At 44.3% G+C, this 20,794-nt stretch overlaps 2 protein-coding genes across 2 annotated transcripts; one reads left to right on the top strand and one right to left on the bottom strand.

The window, feature by feature from the left end:
• Window positions 1–1,082: 1,082 nt before the first annotated feature.
• LOC136357429 (zinc finger BED domain-containing protein RICESLEEPER 2-like) lies at window positions 1,083–3,422 on the bottom strand. Its single transcript, XM_066312684.1, has 3 exons — window positions 3,402–3,422; window positions 1,295–3,304; window positions 1,083–1,157 (listed from the first exon to the last, which is right to left on the bottom strand). Exons 1-3 carry the CDS (start codon window positions 3,420–3,422, stop codon window positions 1,083–1,085), a joined length of 2,106 nt encoding a protein of 701 aa, XP_066168781.1.
• Window positions 3,423–9,083: 5,661 nt separating this feature from the next.
• LOC136357428 (uncharacterized) lies at window positions 9,084–19,674 on the top strand. The gene is made up of 9 exons (XM_066312683.1): window positions 9,084–9,393; window positions 9,519–9,697; window positions 10,161–10,706; window positions 10,944–11,301; window positions 15,759–15,919; window positions 16,148–16,694; window positions 16,766–16,960; window positions 17,354–17,544; window positions 19,558–19,674. Exons 1-9 carry the CDS (start codon window positions 9,084–9,086, stop codon window positions 19,672–19,674), a joined length of 2,604 nt encoding a protein of 867 aa, XP_066168780.1.
• Window positions 19,675–20,794: the final 1,120 nt, after the last annotated feature.

The following is a 20,794-nucleotide window of genomic DNA, read 5'->3' as shown; positions in this document are numbered from 1 at the left end:
TCTCTCATTTGCATTGCAGGGATCATTAGCTGTGCGTCACGGTTGGTATGACAACGTTTGTGGTGTAGCGATTGCACATGGTTCTGGACTTATTCTAGTTGATAACCACATCGCAAACATCGCACTCGATCAAAACGAGAGTTATCCCCTTACCAGAAGATCAGGTCACGAGAGAGATAGTCATCATTAAGGATGGAACAAAATTCTAGGGTGTGAAAGGAATTCAATGAGATTTGGAGCATATGTGACATTATTTGTTTTTCTTCAACAATCATAGAGAGTTTGATAGTAGACAAATATAGTTGCTCTTTATATGTAAAATGGTCCTTATTAGGGCTGTCAACGAGCCGAGCTCGAGCGAGCTTACCTACCTAAGCTCGAGCTCGGTACAGGCTCGAGCCGAGCCCAGCATTACCTTCGAGCTTGAAGGTAGGCTCAGTTCGAGCTCGATCAAGGCTCGGCTCGACTCGAGCTCGATTCGTAGAAGCTCGTTAAGACTGTTTCCTTCAGCAATCTGAACTTATCTCCCAATAAAAGCTTCTTAACAAGCCAAAGTAGGATTACAAATTCATAATAGAATATAATAGCTTCTCGACAGGTATATACTAGAAAGATTACAAATTCATAGTAGTGCATAAGTCATAATAGGATTACTACTTTATAATAGACCGGTGTGTATAACACCATAAGAAACATTACAATATCATGTGTCAATGACTTGACAGAACATAGAGCATCAATTAACATCAAAAGTAGCCCACCGGAAGTTCCCAACATATGTTCCATCTAAAAGCTCTAATATCTAAATATTACTTATACTACTAACACAGCGTACTTCAAATTTCAACTGTCACAAAATATTTACTCCACTATTGGCAATGACAGTACGCCAATGTGAAACCTCCAAGCACTTTCTTCAAACTAATTGTTGATGCTATGCTATATGCCTGCATTAATGTTTCGTAAAGTTAAATCTGAAACCATGTGCAAAGATTATAGGTAATGTTTCATCAGTGATGAGGAATTGATATGGTAGCAATAGATAATTTATATAACCTCAAACATATACCTGACAAACGAGTCTAATTGCTGCCCACAACCGAATTTGCAGTTGAAGCTTGATTTGGGACAAGGATAATAGAATTAGTATCATCCTCCTAGTATGCAACAAACAAGTAAACACAGATTATTAGATTGTGTATCTCTATTAATTGGTTAGAAACATGAAAATATAAGAACTTACTAAATCTGTGCTTTTGTGGTGGCCTCCTCTAATCCAACTAGATGTACACACCAAAGCTTGTACTGTTGATGGGAGTAAAGAGCTGCGATAAACACTAATCACTCGACCCCCTGTGCTGAAAGCTGATTCAGATGAGACTGAGGTGATGGGAATAGTAAGAATATCCTTGGCCAACTTTGCCACAATTGGATACTTTAATTCATTCATCCTCCACCACTGAAGTAGATTGAAACTTTTTGCAGGAATATCCTCAACAGGATCATCTAAGTACCTCTTTAAATCTGACTTAGGAAGACTAGCAGCATTCTTTGATTTCATATACTCATGAAATTGGTTAGCAGCAGAGAAATGACTACTAGTAGTGCCTAGAGATGTACTAGTAGATTGAGTGGTTGCATCATTTTCCTTTGATGTGCTCTGGAGTTCACTTTCATATGATGCATGCAAAGATTTCAATGTGGATTCCACATTTGCAAGTTTCTTAGGAAGTACAGTTTCTTCATACAAAGCAGGGAATGTGTAGTTAATCATACCCATCTTAAACCTTGGGTCTAGAACCAAAGCAACTGCAAACAAAGTATTGCATTCTGGGCCCCAGTACTTCTCAAATTTTTCAAGCATTGCATTTGCCATTTCTTTAAGAATTGGGTCTTTGGACTTCAACAACTGACCTAGTACTCTCTTAATATCGACAATGTGAGAATAAAAAAGGTTAGATGTTGGGTAGGTTGAACCTGAGAACTCCTCAGTGGCTGCATGAATGACAGAAAGGGCATCATTGACTTCACAATATAGATTCCATTCCTCTGGTGTTGGCAGCCACCTATAGTTTGCATCTCCTGCAGCATATACATCCAAGGCAGACCTATAAAAAAATGCAGATTGCAGCATTTTGAAGGTTGAGCCCCACCTTGTGCAGGAATCAATAGCCAAACCCATGTCACTTTTAAGGTTGAGAGAATCAATATCAGCACTGAACTTGTATGCTCGATTGTTTGATTTCTTGATGTACTTGATAGTGTCCCTAACTTTGTCAATTATATGCTTAATCACAGCCAGACCATCTTGGACAATTAAGTTCAGAATGTGAGCACAACAGCGGATATGAAGGAATTTTCCATAAAACCAAAGTGAACCATGTTTTGTAAACTTGGCAAGCAACAGGTTAGCAGCACTGTCATTACTTGAGGCATTGTCAAATGTGATGCTAGCTATCTTGTCCTCAATTCTCCATGAAGGAAGACAATCAGAAATGGCATTAGCAATAACTACACCAGTATGTGGAGGCTCCAACTCAAGAAAGTTAATAACACGACAATGCATTGACCAATCAGCATCTATGTAGTGGGCAACAAGGCTCATGTAGCAAATTGTTTGGTTAGAGGTCCAAAGATCACATGTGAGGCTTATCTTTCTAACATCTTTGAAAGTCCTCTTCAGTTTTTCTTTTTCAGATTCATAAAGCCTTATACAATCACTTCTAATGGTATTTCTAGAGACCTTTTTGTAAGAAGGGTTTAACCTCTTTAGCAAAACATTAAACCATGTATACTCCACAAGGCAAAATGGCAACTCATGAACAATGATCATTTTGCAAATAAGCTCACGTATCTTTGTAGGATCATAATAACCAGGGACAGAAACACAAGGAGCATCAAGATCAACATCACCTTCATCAAGGCTAGGGAAATTGATATTCTGTTGTTTTATGGATTTTTGTTGAAGCTTGTGATAATCACACTGCTCTAAATGCCTCCACCAATGTGTTGTAGTTCCACTACTATTCTTGGTGAGCAGAGTTTCACATGCCTTACATTTGACCTTATTTTCCATTTCTCCTTTCTTCTTCTTTGATGGCACAGTGCATTCTTCAAAGAAATCCCACAATGGAGATTTCTTTTTCCTGGTGGCTTTAGTTGGGTTTCCCTCTTGGCCCTCTTCTCCCCTTACTTCACCTGGTACTAGCTGCTGATTCGGTTGTGCTTCTGTTGCTGCTATGCCATCCCTATTGCTCGGTGACTCGATCTCTATAGATAGCTGTCTTTGCAGGTTTACAAACATCTACAAAAATTAAAAATACCAACTGCTATCAATATATATTCTGCACAAGGGAAGGAATCAAACAAGTACAACAAGAAAAGCATTGCCATCAATTTACCTTGGCAAATGGCAAACACATGGTGTTCTGCAACCTTCAGTCTTTCTTCAGAAGAGGAGCACAGCAAGATAAGTACTACTCCATGTCTCCACCTAGTCCATAAAATTCAATGTAAATCAATAACATCCATCAAGCAACTAAACACTACACAGTTAATACATGTAGGGCCCTAGATACATGTGGGTGCAAAAGAAATAAAAATGTAAAACAAAGAAAGAAGAGGAAACTTACTCAGATCCGAGTCGTCGGTTCGTCACTCACGGCGGAGGCGGTGGGCTGCTGCTGTCCTCCATGGGGTTCTTCCTGGACAGGAGAGGCGAAGGATGGACGGTGCTTGGCTAGATCCACAGCAGTGGTCAGTGGAGCACTAGAGCAGCCTAGGATTGTAGATCTAGAAGAGAAATGTTTCGAGGAAGAGAGCAAATGAGCTAGGGTTTGGATACGGGATGGGGATATAAGGGAAATAAATGGTTAGGTGATGGACTGCTGTTGGTGGTAGGATTTTGGAATTGGAGTGCGGGAGAAATTGGGATGGGTAGCGGGAGTGAAAATTTCAAGCTTTTGCCGAATAGCTCGAGCTCGGCTCGGTAGAGCTCGCGAGCTTCGAGACAAGCTCGAGCTCGGCTCGAATCCTTGCCGAGTCGAACTCGAGCCGAGCTTGCGACGAGCCGAGCTCAAGCTGCTCGCGAGCTCCTTATCCACCACGCAAGAGAGGAAGAGGAGTGGCAGCGATGTTGTTTGTGGCCGTAGGGAAGACAAGAAAGAGTCAAAGAGATAAGGAGAGAGAATTGATAGGTGGGCCTGACCATTTGTTTTAAAAAACTTGCTAACTGGACTATCACATAGACAAAAACCATCCGGAATAACCTGGGGAGGGGGAATGCGGTATTTGTCTAGCTTTTGAGTGTAAAATGTGTGGTTTTTAAGTTGAACAAGGTAGTTTGGTCGACAGTAATAGTTAATGGGGGTAATTTGGATTTTTTTCCTTTACTTAAACACTTGGAACGAATTGGTTCCACAATTGTTGACACCGATTAGCAATTTTAGGATTACACATATTTGTGCATGTTCCATAGGCATACGCTCCTGTCAATTTAGGCTATGTTCTTATCTTCAACCGCCAACTTTAACTTTCTCGTATTCCCTTAGCACGTTTCTCAAATTTTTACTTTTTTTGAAAATAAATATGTATGTAGAAGTTGTTTTAAAAAATGAACTAAATCAAAATTTTAAGTTTATAACAGTTAATGGCCGTGGCACACCAGCCATCATTGACCTCCCTGACACCGCCACGTCGGCCTCCCTGCAATGCATCGCCGCATCCTCCCGTGCCGTCGGCCAGGCCAGCCTCCGTGCCGTCACCCACACCGACCCCCGCGCCGGCCTCCCATAGCCGCTGGTCGTGCCTCCTCATGCCGCCGCCGGCCGCAGCTTCCCATCGATATCCGCTGCTGCCGTCCACAACATGTCATGATCGTCTACCGCTGCCTTGGCACTTCACCATGCCACACTGCCCTACTTGCTTCACCTCCCTGGCCACTCCCTGTCTCCACGGCCTGTTGTGGTCGCCTTCGCCGTCGGTGTAGGAACGATGAATCTGGCTGAGGTACCGAAGACTGGCCGTCCCCATTGCTACACACGGTGTCAACCAGCCCCACGTGTTTGTTGCCACCCTCACTAGTGCACGCACAGCCTGAGCTGGATCTGCAGATAGGAGCGTCCACCAGCGCCCTGCCCGCTGCAAGTTTCTGCCCTGGTCTCGTTAGTGCCCCAACTGTCGTGACCACGAGCAAAACTAAAGGATGACGGCTCTGGCACCACCATCCCTACAGCCGCCTGACTTTGCTAACGGCGATGCTGAGGAAAGGAGGGAGAGGGGCTGACAATGGGGCTGGTGTGTTCGCCGCCCGTGTCGCCCTGGAGCGGAGTGACGCGGGGGTGTAAGAGAGTGTTACATACATGTTGCTGTGTTCCAGGAGGAGATAAAGAAGATTGGGAAGATACATAAAACGAGGTGAGCTATTAATGCATGATTAATTGAGTATTAACAATTTTATACTTCAAAAATGGATTAATATAATTTTTTAAAGCAATTTTCCAATAGAAAATTTTTGCAAAAAATACACCGTTTAATAATACGGGAAGCGTGTGCGCTGAAAACAAAACAAACTCACTCACAATCGAAAGAACACAGCCAGCAGTAGAGATAGGTGTACATGACGCCGGTTAGTCAAAGATGTCACACCCTAAAAATCCCAAATATATAAAATGTTGTTTAATTGGAATTATTAGAATTTATTTTAAAAGCCTAGAAGAGAAGATCTAATTTTTAATTAATAAATTCCAATATAAAATGGGGCCAGATAAAATTTTATTAAATACTTTGCTTAATTCTATAGTTCCTAGATTTTTTTGGGATTTATTTGAGCTAAGGAAGTATTTTTAATAAATGAAATTGCATTTCATGAAAAATTTAAATTGAAAAAGGTTTAAAAAGTTCTCTTTTGGCTTTGGGCCGAAAGTCGGCCCAAACCTCTCTCTCGCCCTCGGCCCATGTCGGCCGAAGCCGAGCCGCCCGCGCGCGCGCTCTCGTCGCTGCACCTGTCGGTCGTCGTCTACCTCCAGCCGACCGCCGGCCGAAACCCTAGCCGCCGCCCCTTTCCAATTCGGTCGCGCCGTTCCTTCTCCGGTAAAATTGGTAGAGGGGAAAGGATCCCCTTGATCTCCTCTATCTTTTCCTCTATAGAAACTTTATCTAAATTCCTTTGGAAATCATCGGATTCGAGTTTGATTCGGATTCGTTTCTCTTCCCCCAACCCTAATCTTTCCATCGCCGTCGCCGGTCGCCACGGGCCTCCATAGCCGCCCCTAGCACCTTTATAAGGACCCCCGGTGTCTCCTCTACCCGCCGCCACCTTCGCCTTCGCTCGCCGCCGTTCGTAGAGCTCTAGCCGCGTTAGCCCGTGCGCCGCCGTTGCCGTAGTTCGTCCAGCCGTGCGCGCCGCCGCTCCGGTCGTCGTCGTCGCTCAGGAAGGCCACCGCTGTGTTCGCCGAGTTGCCGCCGACCTCGTCCACCCCTCCGACAACGCCGAGGACCGCCGGAACATCGCCGTCGTCGTCGCCGCTCATCCTCGTCGCCGTCGTCGTTCGGTTTCCGTCCGCCGCCGTTCGTGCCTCGGTAAGGTTCGCCGTGTCGCCCGCATCGCGTAGGTGTCCTCCGTTTGCGCCGCTGCGCTGTTATTCGCCGGCGAGCATGCGCGCCCGAGCCGTCGCCGGTGATGACGTCACCGCCGACGTCATCGTCGTCTTCTCCCGTGGACCGTGATGGTTTAGATTGATCCCGGCCGTTCGTTTCGTCTTAGATCGATCTCGGCCGTCCGTTTTCATGAACCGCCGCCGTGCACCCGGTCCACCGTAAACCCGACCCGTTGACGCAATAATTCCCTTTTCCTTTTCAAAAATAATTCATTATTGCGTCATAGTTCAATTAAAATCTATATAAATGATTTAATCCGATTTAATCTTCAAAAATTAATAACTAATTCATCTTAGCTCGGATTTAGTTGGTTCAAGTCTCTAAATTTTTCTAAAATTGAGATCTACATGTTAAAAATATCCACATGTACTGTTCATGCTTGTTTATGTGCTGTTTTGGTGATTTTGTTCTTTTCTCTTTAGATTCCGACGTTCCGGGAGAGTCCGATTTTGCAGGAGAAGAATTTGAGGAATTCCAAGGCCAGCAAGGCAAGTCACACAGATCCCAAACAACCCTTTGAGCATGTTGATCCCGTTTAAAGCTATTGTTTCTATTCAACTATTGCATTTATTTTCGAATGTAATTGGGTGGAATTAACCTATTGTTTGTTATGGCCGTTTTGTTCTTGATTACTTTATTCCTTGATACCTTGGGCTATTATAATTTGACTAGTTGAGCTTTATATGATGGTTCAGCTAGATATTAGACATAATTGCTTAGCCATGCTTAGAAACATTAGTTCACTACGGGGATAACTTATGATTCACTATTATTTAATGATGGCTTAATGATAGCTCATGATGGTTAATCATGAATAATTAATTAATTAATTTGCCAACTAAAACCTGATAATGGTGGGTTGTGAGCACATGGTTTTGATGGTCGTGCTCATGACAATTAAGGACTGGTTCACGATTTTCGGTTGTGAAACATTTACCGTGCCAACCACAAGCCAGCGTGGGCAACGACTTTATTTTCTGTATAGTATAGTTCATAGTAGAGCACCAGACTGTGAAGTGGCGGAGATAAGCCCACGGGGGTCGCTGGGGAGTCCATACCTTGTTCATAAGGGGGTGATTATGATCCGGGAACGGTGCACTGCTTTGAATTGTATTATATAGAGGGTATTGTCACAATCTCTATTCGGGTACTTGTCAAGTATCGCGACGCATGGTTGACATGATGTTGATGTTGTGTGTTGTGGGTACAGTGGTACACCTCTGGCCAGAGTTTGAACTATTCGAATAGCCGTGCCCGCGGTTATGGGCGGGTCTAACAATGTCTTTCGTGATTAGTCTCACAATTTACACTCTAATAAATGACGATGTTAATGACTTGATTAGCTCCTGGTTTGGAATGGTTAATTCCTGGTTTGGAGATTGAACTGTACAGCCGGGGTTGGTTGTTCAGTATGGTTGGGCCTATGCAAGAGGGTGTGTTATATAGCGTTGGATTAATATTGTTTAAATATTATTTAACTGTTTTATTAAATTCTGAAATATTTATTAAATGCTGTTTATGCAAATGAGACAATATTATGCCATCCTTTGTTATCCTGTGCACTTGCATATTTGCTGCGTGGCTTGCTGAGTATGTCATATACTCACCTTGCAATCATTCATCAGAGGAGGAGTTCTACAGTGATGCCGATGGAGTGGATGATTAGGCGTAGCCCTGGTCAAGCTGCCTGTGGAGAGGAGTCGCCTGCGCTGTTTCTTTTATTTTCCGTTGCTTAGAACTTTATTGATTGAGAGGAACTATCTACCTCTGTAATGACATTTTATTCGCTTATTAATTAGAGTAATAATTGTACTCTATTATCAATTTGTTATTATGTACCTCGGCTGATTCCTGGATGAGGGTTTCTACACATGTAAGCGTTTGGAATTTTGGATAGAAACTCCGGGCGTGACAAATTGGTATCAGAGCCTCCTTGACCCTAGGTTATGCCAAATGGTTACCTATAGAAGCCCTCTAAAAATATTGGAAAAGTAGCAATGTTCTCTCCTCTTTCTCTTTTAATTAAATCAAACTAATGGCACATGCAATGCATGACCTCTTTAATTGTTCTCATTCAAAATTTATTTATTATTCCTGTGTTGTTACTACTGTACATCTATTACCGTACTAATGGCCCATTTACCATCAAAAGTTTTATAACATTGCTTTATTTAATTTTGCTGCAATGAACTAAGCTTAGTATAATGATTTTATAACTCTCTTTTATTTTATTTCTTTTAAAACCTGTTATTCAAAAGTGCAAAGTTTGTGAACCTGTTTCTAACTGTTTCATCTTATCTTGCAAGTTTGTTTTATTTTATTTATTTACCTCTTACTTTGATTTTCTAATTTTTATTCAAGCTAACCCAAAAACTTGTGCTATTAACTGGATAAATGACTTAACTCCCTCCTTTCACTTGTCTTAGATGCCGCGATACAAGCCTGAGTATTTGTTCGGTACCGAAGGATTTGTCCAAGAGTTGCGTACGATGTCCTTCCTCATAGGATTTGGGATTGCCCCTTTGTATGCCCAGATCCCTCATGATCGTGATGAAGAGAAGTGCCGGGTCAAAGTCGCCTTGAACAGCAATCGTGAAGATATTCCATCAGTAATGTTCGAGGCTGGAGGAGGAAGCTACATTCATGCTTGTCAGGAGGTGGCAAGGATCGCCATAGGAGAGCTCCGTAAAAGCTACAATGACCGGTTGGCCGACACCGAGTATCGCTACCATCCTCGTCAACCCTAGGGAAGTGACCGTGGCAGCTACCTTGAACCTGCGGGGATCGAGAATGATGCTACCACAAGGCATTTGGTTGAGATGCTGTGGGCTAGGATGAAACCCGCGCTGAGATTGTGATAGCCGCTCAAGACCGTGAAGACCGGAATTGCGACAAGATTTGCAAGCTAGAAGACAAGGTGGATCGTTTGGAGAAGGAACTAGCTGCATTGAAGGGAGAAGCACCACCGCAGAAGGCCAGAGTTCGTCTTACCGCAAGGAAGAGAGCTCTATTCGTCCCTCGCTACCAGTTGGCACCAAAGGTTCGGGTTGTGGAAAAAGAAGCTACCCCAGCCCCAGCGGATCCTCCGGTCGTCAACGTAAGTGATGATGATGAAGAAGAATCCAAGCGTACCCATTCCAAGATCGAGTGGGGACCAACTCAAGATGATGGGGACGTGCCGAATGAGCCTTCAATCAACTCCGATGCCCGGAAGACCTAGACCGTTTTGCTAAGTCGTTGTCTTAGATCGTTATGTTAGTTTGCTTGCTTAAGTTTGGTTGTGTGTGTGGGTCTTGCATGTGTTTACATCGTTGGTGGGATGTAAATGCATGCCTTTGTTTGCTTTCGAGTGTTAGGATGTTGGTGAGTTAGGTGGTGTGAGAGTCTTCAGCTTTGTAATAATGAAACTCAGTTAAAATCAATAAAAGTTAAGTTAATCAATTTAATTCCCTGTCCTAAGTAGTTTTCCCCTGTTTCTCTTCTTGTGCTCCTGTCTATGTCAGATGGTGCTCACTCGCAGCAATGGGAATGGCCCCAACCCCAACAACAACAACAATGCAGAGAATCCCATGCTTGCTCAAGTCCTGGCTCACCAGGCACAGTTGATGAATTTGATGATGCAGCAACTCCAAAACCAGCAGAACCAAGGGAACAATCATGCACCTCCCCAAAACAAGCTGGCAGAGTTTCTTCGCGTGAGGCCACCTGTTTTGTCTAGCACCACTAATCCTGTTGAAGCTGGCGATTGGCTGCACGCCATAGAGAAGAAGTTGGATCTGCTTCAGTGCACAGACCAGGAGAAGGTCTCTTTTGCTTCACACCAGCTGCATGGCCCTGCATCGGAGTGGTGGGATCACTTCCGCCTTAACAGGACTACTGCTGAACCTATCTCTTGGCTTGAATTCACCGCTGCTTTCCGGAAGACGCACATACCATCGGGAGTGGTGTCTCTCAAGAAGAAGAAATTCAGGTCGCTCACACAGGGTTCCCGCACAGTCACTGAGTATCTGCATGAGTTCAATCGTCTGGCTCGTTATGCTCCGGAGGATGTGCGCACTGATGAAGAGCGCCAGGAGAAGTTCTTGGAAGGACTTAATGATGAGCTTTCTTACCCACTCATGGCTGGGGATTATCATGATTTCCAGAAGTTAGTGGATAAGGCTATTCGTCAGGAGGACAAGTATAACCGCATGGAGCAGAAGAAACGCCGGATCGCTCACTTCAAGGCACAACAGGGAAATAGTTAGAGGCTGCGACTTGCTTTGGGACCCCAGTCCATGCCACAGGGAGGTTCTTCATCTGTTGCTCGTCCGCAGCGTCAGTTCTTCAACAACAACACGGGCAACAACAACCGCAATCAAGCTCCACGCCCTGTTGCAGCTCCATCACAGCAACAGCCTGCCAAGAGGGAGCAAGGCAGCAAGCCCAGTGTGTGCTTCAACTGTGGAGACCCAGGACATTATGCTGACAAGTGTCCGAAGCCCCGTCGCGCGAAGGTCGTCCCTGCTCAAAACAACTCCTCCGCACCAGCAGCCAAGGCTCGTGTCAACCATGTTGCTGCCGCAGAAGCTCAAGGTGCTCCAGATGTGATTTTGGGTATGTTCCCTGTTAACTCAGTTCCTGCAACAGTGCTTTTCGATTCTGGTGCTACGCATTCATTTTTATCTATGAGTTTTGCGGGAAATCATGGGATGGAGGTAGAAGAGCTTAGACGTCCTTTGATGGTTACTACTCCGAGTAACCAAGCACTCTCATCACAACGTAGCTGTAACACCCTGAAAATTCGACCAACAAAAATCAAAGTTCCAAAAATATGGGCCTTCAAAAACTTTTTAAATAAAATTGCATCATGCCGATTTTGTTCGATTATTTTATTGGATTTTGATTTCGAAGTTTATAAATCGCGAATAATGGATAATTAGTTAGGAATAAACCCTGAAAAGTAAATTGACAAAGTAAATAATTAAAGTGCAATTTAAAATAATATTTGGTGAGGATAGAAATGAGTAAAATATTATTACGACTATATTTGTATCAATTAAATTTAAAAGTGTTGGAATAAGAATTAACTCTAATTAAATTCAAGAAAATTATATAAAAATAAAATATGGGTAAAATTAATCAAGGATGGACCCATTGGTTGGAAAAATACAAATATTGAGTGAACTTCATTTGTACAAAATTTAGGTTTATAGAATCAATTTTAAATAAATGAATAGGCTTAAATCAGGTTAAATAGAAAACAGCACTATTCATTGCGCTATAGGTGTTCGATCGTGTTCTCTAGCCCTAACCCGCCGCCTGTCGCCGCGCGCCGCTGCCGCCTGCCGCGCCTCGCGCCCCGCGCCGCGCCGCTGCCACCTGCCGCGCCGCGCGCCGTCACCATCGCCGTTGCATCGCCGCGCGCCGTCGCCATCGCTGTCACATCGCGCGTCGCCGTCGCTGTCGTGTCGCCATGCGCCCCGCGCCGCGCCGCGCGCCGCCGCTGCCGCTCGCCCGGCGCGGCACTCGCGCCGCACAGCCGTCGCGTCGCCTCGCGCGGCGCGCCCCCACCTCGCGCCCCGCGCCGCCGTCGCGTCTCCCCTCTCCCCTCTCCCCTCTCCCCTCTCCCCCTTATCTCTTCTCCTCCCCTATATAAGCCCCACTATTCCCACTCTTTCCCTCCATCCTCACCTCCTTTCCTCTACCCACTCCACCACGCCGCCGCCTCCACGCTGCCGCGCCGCCGCCTCCACGCCGCCGCGCCGCCGCCTCCACGCCACCGCGGCGTCGTATAGAGCCGCCGCGCTGCCGCCGCCACGAAGCCGCCGCGCCGCGCCGCGCCTTGCGGCGACGTCGCCACCGTCGCCGTCGCCGTCGCCGCCGTCGGTAAGCCGCCGCCCCCCCTTGCGTCCATCGTCGTCGCCGCCCGGGAGGGCAAGAAGCTGAGAGAGAGAAAGAGGGAGAAAGGAGCCGGGAGGGAGAGAAGAGAGAGAAAAAGAAAGAGAGGAGAGGAAAAAGAGAGAAAAGAAAAGAGAAAGGAAAGAAGAAAAAAAAGGGGAAAAAGAAAAGAAAGAAAGAGAGAAAATAAATAGGCGTTTGAGTAAAATTTAGAAGTTTAGAAAATTCAAAATAGTTAAGAATTTAATCGTAGGTTAATTATAGTCGTAAAATTGCGAAAGTTAATTATAGGATTAATGAAAATATAGTTAGATGAATTCTTACTAATTAAATACCTAAAATACTAGCATTTAATTATAGGATTAACGAAAATATAGTTAGATGAATTCTTACTAATTAAATACCTAAAGTACTAGCATTTAAATATAGGATTAATGAAAATATAATTGGATGAACTCCTATAGATTATAGATTATTTTTAGTAATCTCCGTAAGAAATCAATTTCGCGGTAATAATTTACATGTGATTAAGAACTCAATAATTCGATGAGTCTTAGGACATGACTATAAATTACAAAATATCTTAGGGAGAAGAATAATTCCACTTCGCAAATAAAGTAGCCTATATAGAATTCACCTCCCGCGCTCGTTTTTCAATTCGGTCATTATTTGGATTTTGTTTGAATTCTAATCGAATTCAAATTGTTCTTACGCACGTAACTATAGAGACCGAGGGAGCCGCGGATCCGGGTGAAGGCCAAGACCCACAAGACCTAGAGCAAGGCAAGTCATCACTATTCTTTGATCACGTTGATCCCAATTGCGCAATTAATTTTTGTTTACAAATAAGATTGCATGCAATGATGAACATCCTATTTGTGATTATGCCATGCCTTGTTTATTGTTCACCTTTAAATCCTTGTAACCATAATTACGTATGAGTCCCTAGTCAATTATGACACTTGCTTAGAGATGCCACTTTAGAAGCTTGCATATTCATATTTATCAAATATTATATGCTTAGGCAATTACCTTTGGGAAGGTAATTGAGATGCGGCATGTGGAGACATGAGCACCACATTGCCATGATAATGGTGACATGAAAGGAATTAAACATTTGTTTTAGACCGGGGCGGATGGTGGATTTGGGTGGTATCCGGGAAAGGCTAGTACCGTCCCCGGTCAATTAAGGACCAAGCCATGAAGTTAAGCATGAAACGACCCCGTACAACCACATTTCTCGAATGGGGATAGACCTAGTGGAGTAAATAATCGAGCGGAGGCAGTATCCATGCATAGTGGTTTCTCATGTGTAAGGCAGGGGCTCTACAATGGTGTCGCCATTGCTAGGACTGTCGTGTGTTGAGTTGAACCTAGTTATAACTTAATTACATGGGTGTAAAACTTCCCTTCCCGGGTGCGCCAGAACTCCTCTCACTGCTAGAAACTGTGTACGCCTAGAGTGCATGAGGATGAAAAGTTCATGGAGCGGGTACTGCCAATGCGAGGTTATCGAAAAGCTTTGCTGTGACGCGTCTCATGTGTTGAGACAAGGCTCATGTGTTGGGCAGTCGCGGAGTGTGGGTAAAGTGTACATCCACTGCAGTGTGAGTAAACCAAATCTATTCGAATAGCCGTGCTCGCGGTTATTGAGCACCGGGACATGTATTGCACTTGGCTAGTCTCTAAATTATTAACTTGTGTGGGATGGGTTGTTGCATGATGAATTTTTATGCTGTTGGAGCCACTTCCTGAGAAGAGGGAAGGTAGGCGTCCTCAGAAAACCATAACGACTCAATGGCGGGAAGCTATCCTTGGGATCACAATGGATGGTGGACAGAACCGTCGTTGTTTAAATACAAACATGGTACTAAAATTTGATCAGTCAATGCTAGGTTTTAGGCTTGTGAAAAGAATTACAAAACTTGCTTTGTGCAAAAGAACCATAGCCATCCTTTGAAATACCCCTTTCATATGCATTGTTGCTGTGGTGGCTTGCTGAGTACGGTTGGTACTCACCTTTGCAAATATAAACTTAATCAGAAGCGGGAGATGAAGCTCCGGAGGATCCCTATGCCTACTACTAGGAGGGAGATGAAGACGATGGCGCTCAGTAGGTCTTAGTACGGCCGTTGCCTGTGGCAATGGCATGCCGCTGCCTAAATTCCGCTGCCTTATCTATTTCTGCTTTTGGATGTATTCCGGACCACTCGGTCCGATGATTTAAGACAATGCCTGAGGGCTTATGGTGTAATAATTAGCACTAGACTCTCGTGTATGTGCATTTGGTATTTCAGCTATGAACTCGTGTGTACCAAACTACTTGATCCAGGGAAATGGTACTGTTTACACGAATGATTCCTGTTATAAAAACGGGGGTCCACAGTAGCCCCTCTGTCAGAATAGAGATCCAAGGTGTACCCTTTCTGGCCAACCTTATTCTGTTAGAATCCAAAGATCTTGATGTCATCCTAGGGATGGACTAGTTAGCCAGATATAAAGGTGTGATAGATTGTGCCAGTAGAAAAGTAACTCTCACCAGCAATGATGGTCAAGTTGTAACCGTTCATGCATTGCCCTTTGGACCTCTACGGTCAAGCCTGAACCAAATAACTTTGGAAGAGATTCCCATAGTGCGGGAGTACCTAGATGTGTTCCCTGATGATTTACCTGGTATGCCGCCTAAAAGGGATATAGAATTCCGAATAGATCTAGTACCAGGAACAACTCCGATCCATAAACGACCCTATAGAATGGCAGCCAATGAATTAGCAGAAGTGAAAAGGCAAGTAGATGATTTGCTTTAGAAAGGATACAACAGACCGAGTTCATCTCCATGGGGAGTTCCTGTTATCTTTGTAGAAAAGAAAGACCATACTCAGCGGATGTGTGTGGACTATCATGCCCTTAATGATGTGACTATCAAGAATAAGTACCCGCTGCCGAGAATTGATGATTTGTTTGATCAACTCAAAGGTGCCACCGTTTTCTCCAAGATAGATCTTCGATCAGGATATCACCAGTTAAGGATTAAAGAAGAAGATATACCTAAGACAGCTTTTACCACCCGGTATGGGTTGTTCGAATGTACATTATGTCTTTTGGACTTACCAATGCCCCCGCTTTCTTCATGAACTTGATGAACAAGGTGTTCATGTAATACCTGGATAAGTTCGTGGTAGTCTTTATTGATGACATTCTCATTTATTCCCGAACCAAAGAAGAGCATGAAGAACATCTTCGCCTTGCATTAGAGAAGCTGCGAGAACATCAGTTGTATGCCAAGTTTAGCAAATGTGAATTCTGGTTGTCTGAAGTGAAGTTTCTGGGTCACGCCATCTCAGCCGGAGGAGTTGCCGTTGATCCTAGTAATGTGGAATCCGTAACCAACTGGAAACAACCGAAGATCGTTTCAGAGATTCGCAGTTTCCTAGGCCTCGCATGATATTACCGGAGATTCATAGAGAATTTTTCCAAGATTGCCAAGCCCATGACACGACTGCTTCAGAAAGATGTGAAGTACAAGTGGTCAGAAGAATGTGAGCAGAGTTTTCAAGAGTTGAAAAGTCGCTTAATATCAGCTCCCATTTTGATTTTGCCTGATCCAAAGAAGGGTTTCCAAGTGTACTGCGATGCATCCAAGCTTGGGTTAGGCTGTGTTTTGATGCAAGATGGAAAGGTGGTTGCCTATGCATCTCGTCAACTACGTCCGCATGAGAAGAACTACCCTACTCATGATCTTGAGTTAGCCGCAGTGGTTCATGCATTAAAGATTTGGCACCACTATCTTTTTGGTACTCGAACAGAGGTGTATACGGATCACAAAAGTTTGAAGTATATCTTTACCCAGCCGGATCTGAACATGAGACAGCGGAGATGGTTGGAATTGATTAAGGATTATGACCTGGGAATTCATTATCACCCGGGAAAGGCTAATGTCGTAGCAGATGCCCTTAGTAAGAAAGGCTATTGTAATGCTATGGAAGGACAACAGTTGCCATTGGAATTGTGCAAGGAATTTGAAAGATTGAATCTGGAAATTATCAGTAGAGGCTTTGTTGCAGCTTTGGAAGCAAAGCCTACTCTCATTGATCAAGTTAGAGAAGCCCAAATCAATGATCATGATATTCATGAGATCAAAAAGAATATGAGAAGAGGTAAAGCTATCGGTTTCTTGGAAGATGAGCAAGGAACTGTATGGTTGGGTGAGAGAATCTGTGTCCCCCAGACAACAAAGATTTGAAAGATGCAATTCTGAAGGAAGCCCATGATACGTTATACTCCATTCACCCTGGTAGTACTAAGATGTACCAGGATCTCAAGGAAAGATTTTGGTGGGCAAGTATGAAGCGCGAGATCGCGGAATATGTAGCAGTATGTGATGTTTGTCATCGAGTCAAGGCAGAACATCAGAAACCCGCAGGTTTGCTGTAGCCTTTGAAGATTCCTGAATGGAAGTGGGAGGAAATCGGTATGGATTTCATCACTGGTCTACCCAGAACGTCGTCAGGTCATGACTCTATTTGGGTGATAGTCGACAGACTTACCAAAGTGGCTCATTTCATCCCAGTAAGGATCACCTATTCCGGAAGTCATTTAGCAGAATTGTATATGGCAAGGATTGTTTGTTTGCATGGTGTTCCTAAGAAGATCGTGTCCGATCGAGGTAGCCAGTTTACTTCAAAGTTTTGGAAGAAACTTCAGGAGGAGATGGGTTCCAAGCTGAACTTCAGTACTGCCTATCATCCGCAGATAGATGGACAAACCGAAAGGGTAAATTAGATATTGGAAGACATGTTGAGAGCTTGTGCTTTAGACTTCGGTGGAAGTTGGGATAAGAATTTGCCTTACGCCGAATTCTCGTACAACAACAGTTATCAAGCTAGTCTCCAGATGGCTCCTTATGAAGCACTGTATGGTCGGAAGTGTTGCACTCCGCTTTTGTGGGATCAAACGGTAGAACGTCAGGTTTTCGGAACTGATATCCTGAGGGAAGCAGAGGAAAAGGTAAAAATCATTCAAGAAAGACTGCGGGTGGCTCAGTCTCGTCATAAGAGCTACGCCGACAATCGCCGCAGAGATCTAAGTTTTGAAGAAGGAGATTATGTGTACCTTCGTGTCACGCCACTTCGAGGGGTTCATCGTTTTCACACTAAAGGAAAATTGGCACCGCGTTTCGTGGGACCTTACAAGATTGTCAGTAGAAGAGGAGAGGTCGCTTATCAGTTGGAGTTACCTCAATCTTTGGCAGGAGTCCATAATGTGTTCCACGTGTCGCAGTTGAAAAAGTGTTTAAGGGTACCTACCGAAGAGGCTAATCTTGAACAGATAGAAGTCCAAGAGGATCTGACATATGTTGAGAAACCAATCCGTATCTTGGAGACAGATGAGAGAAGAACCAGGAATAGAGTTATCCGTTTTTGCAAGGTCCAATGGAGTAATCACTCAGATGAAGAATCCACTTGGGAACGAGAAGATGAATTAAAGTCAGCTCATTCGCATCTGTTCGCTAGTTCTTCCGAATCTCGAGGACGAGATTCCGTTTAAGGGGGGCAGGTTTGTCACACCCTAAAAATCCCAAATATATAAATTGTTGTTTAATTGGAATTATTAGAATTTATTTTAAAAGCCTAGAAGAGAAGATCTAATTTTTAATTAATAAATTCCAATATAAAATGGGGCCAGATAAAATTTTATTAAATACTTTGCTTAATTCTATAGTTCCTAGATTTTTCTAGGATTTATTTGAGCTAAGGAAGTATTTTTAATAAATGAAATTGCATTTCATGAAAAATTTAAATTGAAAAAGGTTTAAAAAGTTCTCTTTTGGCTAGTCGGCCCAAACCTCTCTCTCTCTCCCTCGGCCCATGTCGGCCCAAACTGAGCCGCCCGCGCGCGCGCTCCCGTCGCTGACAGGTGGGTCCCACCTGTCGGTCGTCGTCCACCTCCAGCAGACCGCCGGCCGAAACCCTAGCCACCGCCCCTTTCCAATTCGGTCGCGCCGTTCCTTCTCCGGTGAAATTGGTAGAGGGGAAAGGATCCCCTTGATCTCCTCTATCTTTTCCTCTATAGGAACTTTGTCTAATTTCCTTTGGAAATCGTCGGATTCGAGTTTGATTCGGATTCGTTTTTCTTCCCCCAACCCTAATCTTTCCATCGCCGTCGCCGGTCGCCGCGGGCCTCCACAGCCGCCCCTAGGCCCTTTATAAGGACCCCCGGTGTCTCCTCTACCCGCCGCCACCTTCGCCTTCGCTCGCCGCCGTTCGTAGAGCTCTAGCCGCGTTAGCCCGTGCGCCGCCGTCGCCGTAGTTCGTCCAGCCATGCGCCGCCGCCGCTCCGGTCGTCCTCGTCGCTCGGGAAGGCCACCGCCGTGTTCGCCGAGTGGCCGCTGACCTTGTCCACCCCTCCGACAACGCCGAGGACCGCCGGAATATCGCTGTCGTCGTCGACCCGATCGTCATCGCCGCTCATCCTCGTCACCGTCGTCGTCCGGTCACCGTCCGCCGCCGTTCGTGCCTCGGTAAGGTTTGCTGTGTCGCCCGCATTGCGTAGGTGTCCTCCGTTTGTGCCGTCGCGCTGTCGTTCGCCGGCGAGCATGCGCACCCGAGCTGTCGCCGGTGATGACGTCACCGCCGACGTCATCGTCGTCTTCTCCCGTGGACCGCGATGGATTAGATCGATCCCGGCCGTTCGTTTCGTCTTAGATCGATCTCGGCCGTCCGTTTTCGTGAACAGCCGCCGTGCACCCGGTCCACCGTAAACCTGACCCGCTGACGCAATAATTCCCTTTTCCTTTTCAAAAATAATTCATTATTGCGTCATTATTCAATTAAAATCTATATAAATGATTTAATCCGATTTAATCTTCAAAAATTCATAATTAATTCATCTTAGCTCGGATTTAGTTGGTTCAAGTCTCTAAATTTTTCTAAAATTGAGATTTACATGTTAAAAATATCCACATGTACTATTCATGCTTATTTATGTGCTGGTTTATTGATTTTGTTCTTTTCTCTTTAGATTTCGACGTTCCGGGAGAGTCCGATTTTGCAGGAGAAGACTTTGAGGAATTCCAAGGCCAGCAAGACAAGTCACACAAATCCCAAACAACCTTTTGAGCATGTTGATCCCGTTTAAAGCTATTGTTTCTATTCAACTATTGCATTTATTTTCGAATGTAATTAGGTGGAATTCACCTATTGTTTGTTATGGCCCTTTTGTTCTTGATTACTTTAATCCTTGATACCTTAGGCTATTATAATTTGACTAGTTGAGCTTTATATGATGGTTCAGCTAGATATTAGACATAATTGCTTTGTCATGCTTAGAAGCATTAGTTCACTACGGGGATAACTTATGATTCACTATTATTTAATGATGGATTAATGATAGCTCATGATGGTTAATCATGAATGGTTAATTAATTAATTTGCCAACTAAAACCTGATAATGGTGGGTTGTGAGCACATGGTTTTGATGATCGTGCTCATGACAATTAAGGACCGGTTCACGATTTTCGGCTGTGAAACATTTACCATGCCAACCACAAGCCAGCGTGGGCAACGGCTTTATTTTCTATATAGTATGGTTCATAGTAGAGCACCAGACTGTGAAGTGGCGGAGATAAGCCCACGGGGGTCGCTGGGGAGTCCATACCTTGTTCATAAGGGAGTGATTATGATCCGGGAACGGTGCACTGCTTTGAATTGTATTATATAGAGGGTATTGTCACAATCTCTATTCGGGTACTTGTCAAGTATCGTGACGCATGGTTGACATGATGTTGAGGTTGTGTGTTGTGGGTACAGTGGTACACCTCTGGCCAGAGTTTGAACTATTCGAATAGCCGTGCCCGCTGTTATGGGCGGGTCTAACAATGTCTTTCGTGATTAGTCTCACACTTTACACTCTAATAAATGACGATGTTAATGACTTGATTAGCTCCTGGTTTGGAATAGTTAATTCCTGGTTTGGAGATTGAACTGTACAGCCGAGGTTGGTTGTTCAGTATGGTTGGGCCTATGCAACAGGGTGTGTTGTATAGCGTTGGATTAATATTGTTGAAATATTATTTAACTATTTTATTAAATTCTGAAATATTTATTAAATGTTGTTTATGCAAATGAGACAATATTATGCCATCCTTTGTTATCCTGTGCACTTGCATATTTGCTGCGTGGCTTGCTGAGTATGTCATATACTCACCTTGCAATCATTTATCAGAGGAGGAGTTCTACAGTGATGCCGATGGAGTGGA

Source organism: Oryza sativa, chromosome 7, assembly GCF_034140825.1.
Source record: "Oryza sativa Japonica Group chromosome 7, ASM3414082v1".
NCBI lineage: Eukaryota > Viridiplantae > Streptophyta > Magnoliopsida > Poales > Poaceae > Oryza > Oryza sativa.
Note: the sequence above shows the minus strand (reverse complement) of the source record. Positions and strands in the feature narration are given on the sequence as shown.